The 19,311-nt window shown below is 44.8% G+C and overlaps 1 protein-coding gene across 3 annotated transcripts in view; it reads right to left on the minus strand.

The window, feature by feature from the left end:
* B3GNTL1 (UDP-GlcNAc:betaGal beta-1,3-N-acetylglucosaminyltransferase like 1) overlaps nt 1-7,839 on the minus strand; it is a 359,547-nt gene extending 351,708 nt beyond the window's left edge. The window contains exon 1 of one of the 3 annotated variants that reach the window (XM_054047297.1): nt 7,041-7,839. In XM_054047297.1, the coding sequence (XP_053903272.1) occupies nt 7,041-7,250 (210 nt within the window). In that variant the 5' untranslated portion in view covers nt 7,251-7,839. The remainder of the gene's footprint in view (nt 1-7,040) is intronic. The other 2 variants (XM_054047298.1, XM_054047299.1) reach the window with 2 other exon arrangements.
* Between the last annotated feature and the right edge of the window lie 11,472 nt (nt 7,840-19,311).

Genomic DNA, 19,311 nt, shown 5'->3' on the forward strand with positions numbered 1-19,311 from the left:
CAGACTTTATATTCTGAACCTAATTCTAAATTCCCAGATGCCAGGGAATCAAGCTCTATGAATGAACTCACCTCCTAGTTTTCAACAGGGTGTTTTACTAGGGAATAGTGGTATTTCAAACAGGTGGGAGGGCTGTGTTTGCACAATAATGCCTTCTCTGCTTTTCTTAAATTTAAAAAAAAATAAGTTTGGTCCTCTGCTTTGATAAAATTATTAATAATATCAAATAGAAGACAAAGAATCATATGGCATGCAAATTAAGAAACGAAGTTTTGAGATTAAAGAGCTTTGCTTCACATTAGTACTTTGAGACTGCCAAGCACATAAGCAGAAACCTGAGATTGTTTCAAAAGCAACTGCTAATGCTACACTACACAGTCTGACTCAGTCAATACATCCAATTCACTAAGGATTTTAGTACTCCCAAACTGGCAATTAGAATAAAACTTCATAGTTTGACACCACATTAACCCATTGTTGTTATATTTTTTAAAAAGGAAAAGTACTTGCCACAAGTCTTCTGATAGGCTTAGTGGTAGCATTAACTAGCCGCAATACATCCATGCAAATCAGTGGTTCTCAAAACATTTTCTAACCAACCTCAACACAAAATTTTTTGGCTGACTACTCTATCACCACTAATTTGACTATTTAAAAAAATACACATAAAATGCATTAGCTGAATCTGTCTATATTTTTCTTGGATTTTATGTTTAAACAAAAGTAGAAAGGCAAGGTGTTATATTACCCAAACACTCTTACATTCAATATGAACAGGCAAAAATTGCAAAAGCAGCACTTTCATGGTGAGGCCTGTATTACAAAATTTGTAAACAACCACCAGCACCATCAAGGTGCTTGGCGCTCTGCACAATAGTTTATGTTTATTTTTTAAATAATATTTTAAAAACAAATCACTGTGATCAAGTTTCCTGTCCTCAGAACCACCACAGCAAAAGTGAGATAGATGCCTGCCAAACTAAGTGCAGTAGTGGAATCCCTGAGGATACCTCTGAGCAAAAGGCTCAAGAAAGAAGTATTAAATGTATGTATATAAAAAAAAACAGTACATACATGATTATGAACCAGTTCACAGTGACTACTGACTTTGGGGTTTGTGCCATTGCTTCAGGTCCTATCATCCCTACTCAGTTAGCGGGTTTTCTGTGGTTGCCAGGACCCACTCAAGTCCAGAGACAGAGGTTACAAATATCACAATCCAGCGCTTTCATTTTTCCCTCAGATCATTTTTCCTCACTTTTTAACTTGGTTTACAAGTTGCATTTGGCAATGACCCCATACTACAAATGCTAAAGCAGGTGTTCCAGTTAAAGTGCTTCAGTTAAAGTGAGAAAATAACCATGCAAAGCAGCAAATTTCATTCAGAGGCTCTAACATTTCTCACTATTTGAAAGTGCATGTAATGTATTCCAAGTAATTATGTGGGAACATCTCTCCAGGGGCACATACAGGAGTCTTGCAAATAGCTTATACATTCATTGTCATCTCAAAAACAACAAGGAGTCTGGTGGCACCTTAAAGACTAACAGATTTATTTGGGCATAAGCTTTCGTGGGTAAAAACCTCACTTCTTCGGATGCATCTGAAGAAGTGAGGTTTTTACCCACGAAAGCTTATGCCCAAATAAATCTGTTAGTCTTTAAGGTGCCACCAGACTCCTTGTTGTTTTTGTAGATACAGACTAACACAACTACCCCCTGATAATTGTCATTTCAAGTTCAGTTCACAAGTGTTTAAATTGCGCAGCAGGGACAGAAGGATTGTGAGGAGGTTTGGCAGCATGTGACCTCCAGAAGAAGAAAGAGGAGCGTCCATGCACCAGCAATGGAGATACAGGTGAGGAATCGTTTCCATGTTCTCTCTACAGGTGCTAATGCGGAGAGTGGACTAGATGGCCCATCTGAGGGAAGGGAGCAGAAGGAGACTCCACCGATTGGAAGGCAAAAGATGCACTGTCCTAGGGATGGGGGTTCCACAACCACCACTCCCAAGAGGAGGAGGAGGGTGGTGGTGGTCGGGGACTCCCTCCTCAGGGGGACTGAGTCATCTATCTGCCACCCTGACCGGGAAAACCGAGAGGTCTGCTGCTTGCCAGGAGCTAGGATACACGATGTGACGGAGAGACTGCCGAGACTCATCAAGCCCTCGGATCGCTACCCCTTCCTGCTTCTCCACGTGGGCACCAATGATACTGCCAAGAATGACCTTGAGCGGATCACTGCAGACTACGTGGCTCTGGGAAGAAGGATAAAGGAGTTTGAGGCGCAAGTGGTGTTCTCGTCCATCCTCCCTGTGCAAGGAAAAGGCCGGGGTAGAGACCGTCGAATCGTGGAAGTCAACGAATGGCTACGCAGGTGGTGTCGGAGAGAAGGCTTTGGATTCTTCGACCATGGGATGGTGTTCCAAGAAGAAGGAGTGCTAGGCAGAGACGGGCTCCACCTAACGAAGAGAGGGAAGAGCATCTTCGCCAGCAGGCTGGCTAACCTAGTGAGGAGGGCTTTAAACTAGGTTCACCGGGGGAAGGAGACCAAAGCCCTGAGGTAAGTGGGGAAATGGGATCCTGGGAGGAAGCACAAGCAGGAGAGCGCAAGAGGGGAGGACTCCTGTCTCATGCTGAGAAAGAGGGACGATCGTTGAGTTATCTTAAGTGCCTATACACAAATGCAAGAAGCCTGGGAAACAAGCAGGGAGAACTGGAAGTCCTGGCACAGTCAGGGAACTATGATGTGATTGGAATAACAGAGACTTGGTGGGATAACTCACATGACTGGAGTACGGTCATGGATGGATATAAACTGTTCAGGAAGGACAGGCAGGGCAGAAAAGGTGGGGGAGTTGCGTTGTATGTAAGAGAGGAGTATGACTGCTCAGAGCTCCGGTATGATACTGCAGAAAAACCTGAGAGTCTCTGGATAAAGTTGAGAAGTGTGAGCAACAAGGGTGATGTCGTGGTTGGAGTCTGCTATAGACCACCAGACCAGGGGGATGAGGTGGACGAGGCTTTCTTCTGGCAACTAGCAGAAGTTGCTAGATCACAGGCCCTGGTTCTCATGGGAGACTTTAATCACCCTGATATCTGCTGGGAGAGCAATACAGCGGTGCACAGGCAATCCAGGAAATTTTTGGAAAGTGTAGGGGACAATTTCCTGGTGCAAGTGCTGGAGGAACCAACTAGGGGCAAAGCTTTTCTTGACCTGCTGCTCACAAACAGGGAAGAACTAGTAGGGGAAGCAAAAGTGGATGGGAACCTGGGAGGCAGTGACCATGAGATGGTCGAGTTCAGGATCCTGACACAAGGAAGAAAGGAGAGCAGCAGAATACGGACCCTGGACTTCAGAAAAGCAGACTTTGACTCCCTCAGGGAACAGATGGGCAGGATCCCCTGGGAGAATAACATGAAGGGCAAAGGGGTCCAGGAGAGCTGGCTGTATTTTAAAGAATCCTTATTGAGGTTGCAGGAACAAACCATCCCGATGTGTAGAAAGAATAGTAAATATGGCAGGCGACCAGCTTGGCTAAACAGTGAAATCCTTGCTGATCTTAAACGCAAAAAAGAGGCTTATAAGGAGTGGAAGATTGGACAAATGACCAGGGAGGAGTATAAAAATATTGCTCAGGCGTGCAGGAGTGAAATCAGGAAGGCCAAATCACACTTGGAGTTGCAGTTAGCAAGAGATGTTAAGAGTAACAAGAAGGGTTTCTTCAGGTATGTTAGCAACAAGAAGAAAATCAAGGAAAGTGTGGGCCCCTTACTGAATGAGGGAGGCAACCTAGTGACCCAGGATGTGGAAAAAGCTAATGTACTCAATGATTTTTTTGCCTCTGTCTTCACGCACAAGGTCAGCTCCCAGATTGCTGCACTGGGCAGTACAGCATGGGGAGAAGGTGACCAACCCTCTGTGGAGAAAGAAGTGGTTCGGGACTATTTAGAAAAACTGGACGTGCACAAGTCCATGGGGCCGGATGCGCTGCATCCGAGGGTGCTAAAGGAGTTGGCGGGTGAGATTGCAGAGCCATTAGCCATTATTTTTGAAAACTCATGGCGATCGGGGGAGGTCCCAGATGACTGGAAAAAGGCTAATGTAGTGCCCATCTTTAAAAAAGGGAAGAAGGAGGATCCGGGGAACTACAGGCCAGTCAGCCTCACCTCAGTCCCTGGAAAAATCATGGAGCAGGTCCTCAAGGAATCAATTATGAAACATTTAGAGGAGAGGAAAGTGATCAGGAACAGTCAGCATGGATTCACGAAGGGGAAGTCGTGCCTGACTAACCTAATTGCCTTCTATGATGAGATAACTGGCTCTGTGGATGAGGGGAAAGCAGTGGATGTGTTATTTCTTGACTTTAGCAAAGCTTTTGATACTGTCTCCCACAGTATTCTTGCCACCAAGTTAAAGAAGTATGGGCTGGATGAATGGACTGTAAGGTGGATAGAAAGCTGGCTAGATCGTCGGGCTCAACGGGTAGTGATCAATGGCTCCATGTCTAGTTGGCAGCCGGTTTCAAGTGGAGTGCCCCAAGGGTCGGTCCTGGGGCCGGTTTTGTTTAATATCTTTATTAATGATCTGGAGGATGGTGTTGACTGCACTCTCAGCAAGTTTGCAGATGACACTAAACTAGGAGGCGTGGTAGATACACTAGAGGGTAGGGATCGGATACAGAGGGACCTAGACAAATTAGAGGATTGGGCAGAAAAAAAACCTGATGAGGTTCAACAAGGACAAGTGCAGAGTCCTGCACTTGGGACGGAAGAATCCCATGCACTGCTACAGACTAGGGACCGAATGGCTAGGTAGCAGTTCTGCTGAAAAGGACCTAGGGGTCACAGTGGATAAGAAGCTGGATATGAGTCAACAGTGTGCTCTTGTTGCCAAGAAGGCTAACGGCATTTTGGGCTGTATAAGTAGGGGCATTGCCAGCAGATCGAGGAACGTGATCGTTCCCCTTTATTCGACATTGGTGAGGCCTCATCTGGAATACTGTGTCCAGTTTTGGTCCCCACACTACAAGAAGGATGTGGAAAAATTGGAAAGAGTCCAGCGGAGGGCAACAAAAATGATTAGGGGTCTGGAGCACATGACTTATGAGGAGAGGCTGAGAGAACTGGGATTGTTTAGTCTCCAGAAGAGAAGAATGAGGGGGGATTTGATAGCAGCCTTCAACTACCTGAAGGGGGGTTCCAAAGAGGATGGAGCTCGGCTGTTCTCAGTGGTGGCAGATGACAGAACAAGGAGCAATGGTCTCAAGTTGCAGTGGGGGAGGTCCAGGTTGGATATCAGGAAAAACTATTTCACTAGGAGGGTGGTGAAACACTGGAATGCGTTACCTAGGGAGGTGGTGGAGTCTCCTTCCTTGGAGGTTTTTAAGGCCCGGCTTGACAAAGCCCTGGCTGGGATGATTTAGCTGGGAATTGGTCCTGCTTTGAGCAGGGGGTTGGACTAGATGACCTCTTGAGGTCCCTTCCAACTCTGATATTCTATGATTCTATGTAATCAGCCATATCATCATTAGTTGGCATTGATTTGTAGCAGAATCCAACAAGAGAGTATTTTAAGGACCTGTGAGCTTGAAGAAACTTCACACCACATCCAGAGGATAGGACACAAGACTGGGAGTCAAGAGACCTGAGTTTCACACCCAACTCTGCCACTTATACAATGTGGAACTTATCCAGAGCCTTTTAAGACAATATGAGTTTTTCCATTGACTTAATAAGCTTTGAAAAAGGACCTGTGTGGTTTTGGGTTCTAACTGCTCTAAACCTCAGTTTCCCATCCCTGAAATGAGAATAATGAAACTTAACTCCTTGTAAAATGCATTTTGATCTATGGATGAAAAACACTAAATGATTATTACATGATAAGTCCCTAGTACTTCTACAAATGTCACTAACAAGTCATGTATCAGGGGGTAGCCGTGTTAGTCTGTATCTACAAAAACAACAAGGAGTCTGGTGGCACCTTAAAGACTAACAGATTTATTTGGGCATAAGCTTTCGTGAGTAAAAACTAAGTGAGGTTTTTACTCACGAAAGCTTATGCCCAAATAAATCTGTTAGTCTTTAAGGTGCCACCAGACTAACAAGTCATGTTTTCATGAATTAGAATACTGAAAATAATACACCTCTTACAAAACCAAAGAAAAGCAAAGGAACTGAAAAAATGGCAGTCTTTTCAAGTGCCCCTGATTCTGCATTAAAAAAGCCTTATTTTCCTGTCCCTATCCTCTCTTTAAAAGTTGAGATTTAAAAACAGAGAGTAACAGTTCAAAAGTGCCTAGCTGACTTAGGAGCCTAAGTCCCATTGACTTTCAATGACACTTAGGCGCTTTTGAAAATTTTACCAAACAGAAACAAATGTCAATTTTTGAAAACAAGCATGGGTTTTCTTTAACACATCATTCTGTATTCCAAGCCATTTCAGTCCTTCACCCTTGGAAAGAATGCATGAGTTGTGGCAATTGTCTTCCACAGGATGGCCATTTATTTCAAATTAAGTTAGTAAGGTTTTTAGGCCTCAACATTTGATCTGACTTTATATTGTTAGAATCAGTGGGGAGAAGAGCTTTTAGATGTCTAAAGATCTTTGTTTTTTTTTTTTTTTCTAGTGCACTGTTTTGTTTCAGTAGAGCAAAATACAAACTACTGTTATTTTTGAACCGAAACAGCTATGTCAATAAAAGAAAACACTTCTCCCACCCTCAAAACAAACACCTTACAAAGAGTACAGAATACAAAATAAACAATTGCTATAGAAACTTTGTGCAAAGTCCTTTCATATTCAGTGATGAGACAGGGGTATGTCCAGCCATAACAGAGCAATTCCTTTTCTCTATAAGTACAAATGTTCTAAAAAGAGAGGGCCAAAATCCTGCTTGCTTTCCATAAGTGAGTACTCTCCCCTTCAAAGGGACAACTGGTGTAACTATGCAAAGAATGATCTGGACACAAAGGGAATAATTCTTTACAAATTCTTAGGATGGAAGACTCAAGAGTGTAAGTGTAAGAATGAGAAACATACCACTTGAATTCTACATCCTTCCCCGATTATAGAGTCCAATGATGCTCTGGACTGCAGCTGGGGATTGTCTGGTACAGGAGGTGATGGAGCTGCTGGCCATTTACACTTGGCAGGTACAGAATCACGGTCACACAGTTCTTTGTGCAGAAAGGGGACATGACCTCCAGCTGCTGAGACGGGGCTCATGGGAGCCCCAACTTCTTCTGACATTTCTAGCTTTCTCACCCCTTAGACACACATAAGGCAAGCTCTGGGGAGAGGAATGAAGTATACCACCAAGGGGGTACAACCGGTTAACTATAAAAGAGGCCCTCACACTGCACCAGAGCATGAGAACAACAGTTTCATTCCTGCTTCCATGGAGTGGCTCCTAAGTGAGAGCAAAGGGAACACAAGTCCAGTTCTAGCCTATGTTCCAGAAGGGATGGAAGACCCCATTCCAGGCAGCTGCCAATGTGAGAAAACTACAGAGTTTACTGCTAAATGCCTCTGAACCAGTCAAAATGTTCAGGTCTCAGGCTGAAAGTACCAGGGGTTGGGTGGGTTAAGGCCATGATTAGCATTAATACACCCACTACGCCCATGAAATGCACAATCACTGCCACTTAGGGGGTTGCTCCCCCTCTCTCCCCTCAGGGTGCTGTTTTCCTCTCCCCACCTTGGGGTGTCCTGCTTCCCCACCACACACACACACACACACACACACACACACTCGCCCTCAAGGTGCTGCTCCCCCCACCCCTTCAAAGTGCTGCTCTCCTGCCCCTCCGGGTGCTTCAGCTGCCTGCTCTCTCTCTCTCCCCCCCTCCCCCGCCTCAGGGTGGTGCCGCTTCACAGAACCTTTCTCCCCCCGTTCGGCTCGCCCCCACGCGCGCGCGCGGCCCCCTAGGCGTTCGCGGCTCAGCGCTAACTAGCGCCAGGCCCCCTGCCCCAGAGCCGACACGCCCCCAGCGCTCTCCGCCGCGCGATGGAACTCCCCGCCCCGGCCAACCAGGGAGAGGAGCGCACACAGCGGCTAGAGGGGCCGGAAGTGAAGATGAAGAGGCGAGAAGGTGACAGTCTAGGGAGTTAGAGGAACCATAGAGCAGGAGGATTTTTTTTTTTTTTTTTTTTTTTGAAGGTGAGGGGGAGGGAGCTGTGATTAGAGTCAAGGACAAGGCTGGAATGATGGGGGGACCTGGGGTGGTTGAGGATGGAGGCTTAGGTGCTGGAACTGGGGGTCCTGCTGCACCCTGGCTTGAAGTGGTTTCCATCATATGCAGGGTTTACAGTTTGGACATTCTACAACAGATTTAAAGGTCACTATTCTCAAACAAAAAAAACTAAAGAAACAGACTTCAAAGAGAAACAGCAGAACTAAAATTCATTTGCAAATTTAACACCATTAATTTGGGCTTGAATAGGGACTGGGAGTGGCTGGCTCATTACAAAAGCAGCTTGGCCTCTCCTGAAATTGACACCTCCTCATCTATTATTGGGAGTGGACTACATCCACCCTGATCGAATTGGCCCTGTCAACATTGGTACTCCACTTGTGAGGTAACTCTCTTCCCTTCATGTGACATTATATATTGCCTGCATCTGTAACTTTCACTCCATGTATCTGAAGAGGTGAGGTTTTTTACCCACAAAAGCTTTTGTCCAAATAAAACTGTTAGTCTTTAAGGTGCCACTGGACTCCTTGTTAGTTTGGTTCAATGGCTCTCAAACCCGCCTCCCCCACACACACACAAATTGTTCCAGCGCCCCGGATGGTTTTAGACCTAGGGAGGGGGTGGAGGAACTGTGGTTCAGATTAATGGCAGCAGAGGTGGGTCTTGGATTTAGGGGTGGGGGAGAGGGATGGGTGGTGTTTGGGGTTTTGACAGAAGGGGTGATTGTCTCTAGCTTGATTTTCAAGTTGCCTTTGGTATCTGGCAGGGGACTTGTTTGTTTGTGTAAGGAAAGCTGTTTCCACTGTATACTGCTTTAATTTCATGGAAACTTTCTCTTGTTTTCATTAGCCCCAGGCTTTGTTAAACACTGTTTTTACAATATCTAAATTTGCGACCCTATTTCACCCGACAATGCGCCTTTAAATATACCAATCATATTACTTTCCATGATGTAATGAAGCTTAGGTGGCTGTGCATGTAAATGTTCTTTGTTTTAATAGTAACATTGGTTCCTATAGTTAATCATCCTACAGCTTATCTAGTTTTGACACTTTGAAACTTCTAATTTTTTAAAATTAAAAAATACTCCCTGTGTCTCTTTAGTCTATTATTGTGTTACTCTGAAACTTGTCATTAAGGACTGGTATTTCAAATGCAACCAGTATCACATTTTAAAAATAATAATTAAACTGGCTTTAAAAACGACCCAACAACTGTATTTTCTTAATGATATCATCACTAAAGATAACTTATTGATGAAAGCAATGATCCTGCAAACATTTATGCAGTAGGATAGCTCACAATTATAAGTGATTGCAAGGTTGGGACCTATATGGCAAGCTGTTTAGAATATAAAATATTTATACAAAGTAGGGATGTAAATAACATGTAAAAACAATAACGTGTAACTGATTAAAATTTTATTGGTTAGACAGTTAAACATTTATCCGGGGAACTAAGGGGTGCGGGGGGTGCTGCAGCACCCCCACCTTTAAGGTGGGATCCCTGCTGCTGGCCCTGCGCCCAGGAATCCCCACTGCCAGCCCCACGCCCAGCACACCCGGGGTCCCCACTGTCAGCCCCCTGTGCCCAGGGACCCAGCTGCTGGCCCCATGCCCGGGGCTCTGCTGCCCACACCAGGGGTCCTGACTGCCAGCCCTGTACCACAGGTCCTAGCTGCCGGCCCGGCCCCGGTGCTCTGCACAGGGCACCAGCTGGGACGCCAGCCCGTCAGGATGCCGGGTGCTGGCAGCAGCAGAGCCCCAGGCATGGCAGCAGCCGGGACCCTAGGCGCGGGGGCTGGCAGCCAGGTCCCCGGGCATGCAGTTCGGCAGCCGGGAACCTGGGCAGAGTTGAATCGTTAATAGAAATCGATAAGCATCAAGCTTATCGGTTAGCCGGTTAAACTTTTACATCCCTAATACAAAGTCATCTTTGGCAACCTAAATCTTCCAATTGTCCCTGGATTATTTAAAGACTCTATTAAACAGTCAGTTCAACAAGCAAACAGATCAAAGTTATCTTAAAATGTTTGTTGGCATGCAAATATGGAGGGGTGGAGGATGTGGGGAAGACAGCCAAACAATAATAATTCATCATCGGAATTCATTTAAAATTATCTGTCCAACTTCCCCCCACCCACTCTGTGGGCAATGTTGGGAAATGTAATATTTTTTCATCTGATAACATAGACTAACTTTATACTTCCTTGTTGCCTTCATGACTTTTTTTAATCCAAAATAGATGTAGCAGTTTGTTATTTATTTATATGTATTGCAGTGGTACCTAGGAGTCCCAATCGTGGACCAGGACACCCTTGTGCTAGATGCTGTGCAAATATGGACCAGATTGTTCCTCCCCCAAAGAGCTTACAATCTAATGGCTTTTCTGCACTACAGACACTATGGTGCCACAGCTATGGCACTGCAGTAGTGCCACTGTAGCACTGTGGTGTAGACATTTGCTACAACTACGGAAGGGGTTTTTCCCATCCCTGTAGTTAATCCAACCCTCTGAGAGGCAGTAGTTAGGCTGGTGGAAGAATTCTTCCATTGCCCTAGTGGTATCTACACTGGGGTTTAGTTTGGATTCACTACTCATCTCAGGTGTATGAATTTTTTCACACCACCAAGTGAGGTAGCTAGGTCAATGTAAATTTTAGGTATACACCAGGTCTAAGTAATTGAAGACCCAAACAAGGCAACCGGAGATGCATTTTGAGTTATATTCCACAGGTAGCTACAGAGGGCAGCTAAACTAACTTCCTTTCTAAATATATAATAAAAGCTTTTATTTTATTAAATTATTATAATTACTGTTGGAAGGTTGGGCCAGATTTGTAAAGGTATTTAGGTACCTAAAGATGCAGGGAGAGGCCTACATACTTCTCTGAATCTTTAGACACCTAATTATCTTTACAAATCTGGCCCTTTGTTACATAGTTTTGACTCTATCCTTGTTTTATTATTTTATTTTAATGTATCACAGTGGAGAGAGGTATAATAATGAACTGTATCAAGTTCTTCTTTCAAGTACATAGTGTGCCCAGCTTTAACACAATTGATAGTGAAGGAACTGTTTTACTTTAAACACTGTCTCAGAAAACCGTGGGAGCAGTAACATTGTACTGAAGCAGTGTTGCACATAACAACAATTACAGTTTCTTAGAGGAGTCATGTCGTGTTGGTATAACTCTTACTTTGTATTATATTAACTTTCAAGGCTGGCAGGTAAAATAAATCATATTTTTACTTGTAATGTGAGCACATTTAATTTGGATGAAATCACTCAAAGACAGTGTCACATTTTAAAGTAGAACCACACTTGAATATGTTTATAATTTTAATATGTTACATTGTCATAATAGAATACATCACGGTTACATGTTTCTTTTTTTTTTTTTAAATGACTCAATCCTGAAAAGATTGAGGTTGCTTTTATGAGCTGATAAAAGTCACGAATGTGCTGTTATCAGCAGTGCTGACCTTAGGCCCCTGTGTGGGTGGAGAGGACCCCACTCATTCCAGTACCTGTATTCACGCTCTTCTTGACACACCAACTACCATCCCACTAATAGTACTCTTTCATTTCTTGTTGTCCTTCTCTGAATATATGTTGCACAACTATCATTTTAGGTAGCTCTCCTTTGTCACACTTCAGCTGTTGTCTTAGCTGGTTGTTGTTTAAGAAGTTGAATATATTTCCTTGCTGTTGCCTTTTCCCTTTATAATGTTTTAGATGCATCCATATAGGAGCTGGTTCAAAGCCTTACAAGCAAATTAAGAGAGTTACCTCCTCACCAAGGCCATGGCATCGGAGGCAGGCAAAGAACTGGGATTTTAAAGTTTGATTAAGATATATTGAGGGAGTTACACTGGGGCATCACAGGTCTTTCTTTGTATAGGGTCCTCCATAGTGGGGGAGTCTTACGCATAGTCAAATGATCAGACTTAGTTGATCTCTTCCAGATGGAAGGTACATGTCTTCACAATAGCTTAGTTAATCTTTTTTTAAAAGAAAAACAGTGACATTAAGGAGACAATTTTTTACTGGAGAATTTTGTGCAGTTTATTGATAGCACTTTATGGGATATCCATCTGGGGTAGTGCAGTATAGTTTTGTTCTTAAGTAATTAGTCCTGAATCCACTAAACTAAAAATAGTGTTTCCCCAATTTACCAAAAATCCTTTAATGGTTGAATTATTTGGAAAGATGTTATTTACAAAAGACTTCAATATTCAGCTGGTGGAGACAGCTGAAAGTTAGCCTTTAAATCCCATTTCCCTATTCTCAACAAATATCCCGTATGCCACAAGTGGTAACCCTTGAGAATCAAAGCTGCTCCTTGAGTAAGAATAAATCTTTAGAAAATTCAGTTTGCGTTCTTTGTTTTTCAAAGTCATGCATCCTTTTGATCTTCTTAATGACCTCAGTGCAAAGCACTCATAAAATAGAGTTATGCTGGAGAGCTGAGGAGAGTGGGTGGAGTTGAATACCTTTCAAAAAGTCATTGGCAAATGTGTAGTGTATACAGTCAGAATTTTCCTGAACTTCAGTACCTTTTGGAAGTTAAACATTTTTGTGTATAAGTGCAGGAAACAGCTGACATTTTAAGATGGGAGAGTGCTTAAAGAAATAAATCATACTCTTACAAAGGAATGTAGATGTAACAGGAACTGGAACATCTATAATATATAATGATCCACAAGACAATGTATTTGATGCCACATCTTTTTATGACACATGAACAGGAAGGAAAATGAATAACATTTTGAGTTATAGGTTAGTCATAGACCTCTAAAGAAGAGACTTCAAAAACTGTCTCACCCCAGAGACCAATACAACCTTCTCTTGATCCACCTTCCTTGGAAAGGAACACAGTAAGTTGTTTAAATCTTTCCACTTCAGTATATATAGCTTATCTATTCTATTATTATTAAAGTGTGGTTCTGCCCTAAAAAGGGACTTTAAACAGTGGCATAATTGGTGCTTGTGTCTGACTCCATATCAGATCTGCCCAGTCTTAAAGGTTTTGTTCCTTAAACTCATCCTGGGATCTGACAGTCAAACCCTCTTCTTTCAGGTTTGTGGATAATCAGTAATAAAGATTTTGCAACTAAACCTAAATTAACAATTCTGTTGATAATGCATGAGCCAGAATAAAATGTAGCTCATTCTCTTGTAGCTGTATTGGCTCTGCATTGTTAACAGGAGTAAAGAGTTATTTTTTTTTTTGCCACAAAAGTAAGCAGATATGAGCAGAACAGAGACAAAAAACTGTTTTGTTTCAGTAAAAAGATGCTATTCCATTTTTACATATTTTCCTTTCTAGCCATAACTGATCTTAAAGAAGCTCTTTGAGTACTCTGACAAATGCAGTGGCATCTAATGTATGGCCATCTAATGTGCTGCTCTAATCTGTGAGTCTCCAGCTCCATATGAAAATAAGCAAACAATCTGGGTAAATGGGTATTTGTAGGGTTACCATATTCAAACATTTAAAAAAGAGAACATTCCATGGGGTCCCAGTCCCGCCCCCGCCCCAACTCCGCCCCTTCCCCGCCCCCAGCCCTGCCCCCAGCCCCGCCCCAACCCCATCCCTTCCCCGCCCCCATTCCAAGCCCTTCCCCAAAGTCCCTGCCCCAACTCTGCCCCCTCCTCTGAGAACTCCGCATTCCCCCTCCTCCCTCCCGCTCTGATCTTGGTTGGGGGTTGCTAAGTGCTTCCCTGCTCCCCACTCGCCCTGCAGCCCCTGCACCCCCCCGCCCCTGCAGCCTCTGTGCCCCCTGCTCCCCACTGGCCCTGCAGCCCCTGCACCCCCCCACCCCTGCAGCCTCTGCGCCCCCTGCCTTCCCTGCCCCTGCACCCTCTATGCCCCTGCCTGCCCTGCTCCTCCTCACCCTGCAGCCTCTGCACCCCACCGCCTGCCCTGCTCCCCCGCTCCCCTGCTCCTCCTTGCCCTGCAGCCCCTGCACCCCCCTGCCCCTGCAGCCTCTATGCCCCTGCCTGCCCTGCTCCTCCTCGCCCTGCAGCCTCTGCACCCCACTGCCTGCCCTGCCCCTGCGCCCCCCTGCCTGCCCTGCTCCTCCTCGCCCTGCAGCCTGTGCACGCCCCTACCCCAGCAGCCTCTGTGCCCCCTGCTCCCCACTCACCCTGCAGCCCCTGCACCCCCCCTGCCCCTGCAGCCTCTGCGCCCCCTGCTCCTCCTCACCCTGCAGCCTCTGCACCCCCCCCGCCTGCCCTGCTCCCCCGCTCCCCTGGCAGCCTCTGCCTGGTGGGGGCTTTGGATGCTCAGCGGCGACCGGGGCAGCGCGGGTCCCTGCAGCCCCGGCACACGCCGCACTCCCTGCCCCGCGCCACAGCCTCCTTCCTGCCGCGCGGGGTGACTGGGCCGCAGGAAGGGTCCCCCAGTGGCCGGGGAGTCCCCGCCCGTGAGGGAAGCCGGAGCTGCTGGCTGGGCCCGGCCTCCCCATGGTCATGCGGGCTCGGCTGGGGCGCGTGGTCCGCCCAGCCTCCAGGGGTAGCAGCAGCCCCTTCGCCGCCTTCTGCGGCTGCACCTCTCCTTCCCCCGCCCGAGCTCGCTACAATGTAGCCGGGCGGCTGGGCTGCGCTGCGGACCCAGCGGGTCGTGCTGGGGCCGGGGGGACCCTGGCTTATGCTGCCTCCCTATTTCCCCGGACATGTCCGGCTTTTTGGCAATTCCCCCCGGACGGGGATTTGAGTACCAAAAAGCCGGACATGTCCGGGGAAATCCGGACATATGGTAACCCTAGTATTTGGTCATAATTGGGTAAATAATATTTATTATTACTTCACACAACACAGTCAACCTGTGGAATTCATTGCCGGGGGATGTTGTGAAGGCCTAAAGCAGTGGCTCTCAAACTTTTGTACTGGTGACCCCTTTCACATAGTAAGCTTCTGAGTGCGACCCCCCCCCCCTATAAATTAAAAACACTTTTTTATATATTTAACACCATTATAAATGCTGGAGGCACAGCAGGGTTTGGGGTGGAAGCTGACAGCTCGTGACCCCCATGTAATAACCTCATGACCCCCTGCAGGGTCCCGACCCTCAATTTGAGAACCCCTGGCCTAAAGTATGAGCAGATTCAAAAAAGAATTAGATAAGTTCATGCAGAGTAGTTCTATCAATGGTTTTAGCCAAAATGGTCTGGGATGCAACCCCATGCTCTGTTTGTGTCTAAGCCCCTGATTGCCTGATGCTAGACCTGGGTGATAGGGGATAGATCACTTCATAATTGCCCTGTTCTATGCATTCCCTTTGAACTTCTTGCATTGGCCACTGTCGGAAGACAGGATACTGGACTAAATGGACCATGGGTCTGACCCAGTATGTCTTATGTTCTTAATATATCTTAACTATTTCAAAGATCAGTTGAAAGTTGGTACACATCAGTTTGCAATAGCTGTATTATTTTTTTAATACATATTTCACTCTATGACATGAAGAAACAGTGGCAAAATTGCTTTAACGCAAGCTTTATCTGACACGATTAAGGGCCACTTTTAGGCTAGTACTAAGTGAAATTTAGTTAGCAAAACTATTTCAATGCAGGTCCATGGAGAATACAGTAAAATGATTGAATTATGTAGATACTCCATGGTTATATAGTTCTGAAACCTTTAGGATATGAGACATGGTAAAACAAGATATGCATGAGGCTTTTCTGCTCCCTCACTGCTCCTACTTAGATGAGCCCCTGCCTGTGACAAACTATCTGCTCGTCTACTCCCACTGTGACTGTCTAATCCTCCCATAATCAATCCAGCTACTCTACTTCCACTGAGACACCTTTTTCTCAAGCAAACTCCCCAATAAAGTTTTTCTTATTTTCTACTACAAAAGATATATTTAATTTCACCATCTAAGGGTATGGAAGCCTCATTTTAACTTCAAGTAAAATAAACTATAAATAATATATAGCTTAGATCAGGGGTTCTCAACCACAGGTATGTGTACCCCTGGGTGTATGCAGAGGTCTTCCAGGGGGTACATCAAGTCATCTAGATATTTGCCTAGTTTTAAAACAGGCTATCTGAAAAGTACTAGAGAGATCAGTGCAAACAAAAATTTCATACAGACAATGATTTGTTTATACTGCTCTATATACTATACACTGAAATGTAAGTACAAATATTTATATTCCAATTGATTTATTTTATAATTATGTGGTAAAAATGAGAAAGTCAGCAATCTTTCAGTAAGAGCATACTGTGACACTTTTGTATTTTTATGTCTGATTTTGTAAGCACATAGTTTTTAAGTGAGGTGAAACTTGAAGTACACAAGACAAATCAAACTCCTGACAAGTACAGTAGTTTGGAAACGTTGAGAGCCACTGGCTTAGACTGCAAGTCCCTTGACTTCCTGTGTTTTGTCCAATGACCAGCTCTTTGAGACAGATTTTCAGCTGGTGTAAGGGGACTTGATTCCACAGACTTCAGTGGAGCTCTATCTCATTACAGCAGCTGAGGATTTGGCCCACAGGGGTCAATAATTATGATTAATGGAGATTTATTCTGTTTTAACATTCACTTTGTTGTATAATAGACACTCAACTAGGCTTTGATCCTGCAAACATTTGCACCCATGAGTAACTGTATAGGCATGTGAATAATCCCATTGAGTTAAATATGACTCCACATGTGTAAATTACATTTGTAGGTGTTTCCAGCACTGGGGCCTAGCTGAGTTATAGGTATAATCAATAACCCACGTGCCAGTTGTAGTTATTCTGCATATTAAATTGAACTTTGACAATTCAGACTGAGAGCATTGATGTGTGCATTCTTGTACCTTTCCACGTCCTCAGCCATGATTTGTGTGTTGTTTTTATTGCTTAGTAATTGTGAGACGATTGAATTACATCTGGTTTGGCCAAAGAAAGGAATGGAGTGAGGAATTTAACTGAAAACCCCAACTCATTAAACACCACCTGCCACCGTCTAAGGCTTTGCTTAGGAAACCTGAACTCAGGTGAAATCTGCAAAGTAAACAAACTGTCTTTCCCCAGTTGACCAACTTAAAAAACTAAAAGCAGTACTGACTGACCTCTTCAGAGCATGAGTGTTCAGTTGGTGTATGGCACGTGCAAATTGGTTCACTAGAAAAAGCATTTCATTATGCAGCCAGATAAATCAATGTTGTAATAGGGATTATTACTACATTTGCACTTCATGTATATATATGTCATTTATTTAGGACTGTATCTTTCTAGATATGATGGACGAAGAATACCAACAGAGGAAGCAGTCCTTGTGCTGCTTCAGTATTGTGACTTGCAGCCTGTCTGAAAGCATAACAAAGGCTTAATTGTGTGACTGCCCAGCTGAGCCAACAAGCAATGAATAAGCGAGTGATGGTCAACAGTGCAAGTACTGGATAATCACTGAGGGCAATTCAAAGGGTATATAACTGTGAAATGAGTGAGGAAGGTGTAAAGCAAAATACAGTAGAACTAGAGAAGCATTTGTAGCAAGAAAAGGTAGCGTCTCTTTTATTGAAATGGCTAGTTTTTCATGGGGAACAGGAAGAAATTACAAAGAGATTGATAACTTGGTGGAGAGGCAGGGATAACCCTGACATAGCACTTCTTCAAACATGTGGAGCTACAAGAAAACAGTCCTCTGCAGTCTGAAAGGAGGGAGATGTAAAACTAGTGTCTGATCTAAGTGATGAATGAGAGGTACTCTCTGTGCTAATCAGGGTCGGCTCCAGGCAACAGCTTGGCAAGCAGGTGCTTGGGGCGGCCACTTTGGGGAGGGGCGGCACGTCCAGCTATTTGGCGGCAATTCGGCGGACAGTCCCTCACTCCCACTCGGAGCAAAGGACCTCCCGCCGAATTGCCGCCGTCAGATCGTGATCACGGCTTTTTTTTTTTTTTTTTTTTTGGCTGTTTAGGGCGGCCAAAACCCTGGCGCCGGCCCTGGTGCTAATCAGAAGATTTGTAAGCTGAGATCTAAGTAACATCAGATAGAGAGTTAGTTCACTGAGGGAGAAGGAAAATATTAAAGCCTGTGGGGAGATATTATCCAAGTAGTTTTGCTAGTGTACAGTAGTAACGAATGAGCCAAATTCTGCTTTCTAATAATAATACACAGCACATACATAGAACTCATAGAACTATAGGATTTGAAGGGACCTTGATAGGTCATCTAGTCCAGTGCCCTGCACTGAGGCAGGACTCTATATTATCTAGACCAGTGGTTCTCAATAAGGGGTTATGCAGAGGTCTTCTGTGGGTACATCAACTCATCTAGATATTTGCCTAGTTTTACAACAGGCTACATAAAAAGCACTAGTGAAGTCAGCACAAACAAAAATTTCATACGGACAATTATTTGTTTATACTGCTCTATATACTATACTCTGAAATGTAAGTACAATATTTATATTCCAGTTGATTTATTTTATAATTGTATGGTAAAAATGAGAAAGTAAGCAATCTTTCAGTAAGAGTGTGCTCTGACACTTTTGCATTTCCATGTCTGATTTTTGTAAGCAAGTAGTTTTGAAGTGAGGTGAAACTTGGGGGTATGCAAGACAAATCAAACTCCTGAAAGGGGTACCGTAGTTTGGAAAGATTGAGAGCCACTGATCTAGACCAGTGCTCCTCAAAGCCGGTCCGCTGCTTGTGCAGGGAAAGCCCCTGGCGGTCCGGGCCGGTTGGTTTACCTGCCACATCTGCAGTTTCGGCCGATCGCAGCTCCCACTGGCCGTGGTTTGCCGTCCCAGGCCAATGGTGGCTGCGGGAAACGGCGCGGGCTGAGGGATGTGCTAGTCGCCCTTCCCGCAGCCCCCCTTGGCCTGGGACGGTGAACTGCGGCCAGTGGGAGCCGCGATCGGCTGAACCTGCGGACACGGCAGGTAAACAAACCGGCCCGGACTGCCAGGGGCTTTCCCTGAACAAGCGGCAGCCCGACGTTGAGAATCACTAATCTAGACCACCCCTGACAGTGTTTGTCTAACCCAGGGGTCGGAAACCTTTCAGAAGTGGGGTGCCAAGTCTTCATTTATTCACTGTAATTTAAGGTTTTGCGTGCCAGTAATACATTTTAACCTTTTTAGAAGGTCTGTCTCTATAAGTCTATAT

Source organism: Malaclemys terrapin, chromosome 13 (assembly GCF_027887155.1).
Source record: "Malaclemys terrapin pileata isolate rMalTer1 chromosome 13, rMalTer1.hap1, whole genome shotgun sequence".
Classification (NCBI taxonomy): domain Eukaryota; kingdom Metazoa; phylum Chordata; order Testudines; family Emydidae; genus Malaclemys; species Malaclemys terrapin.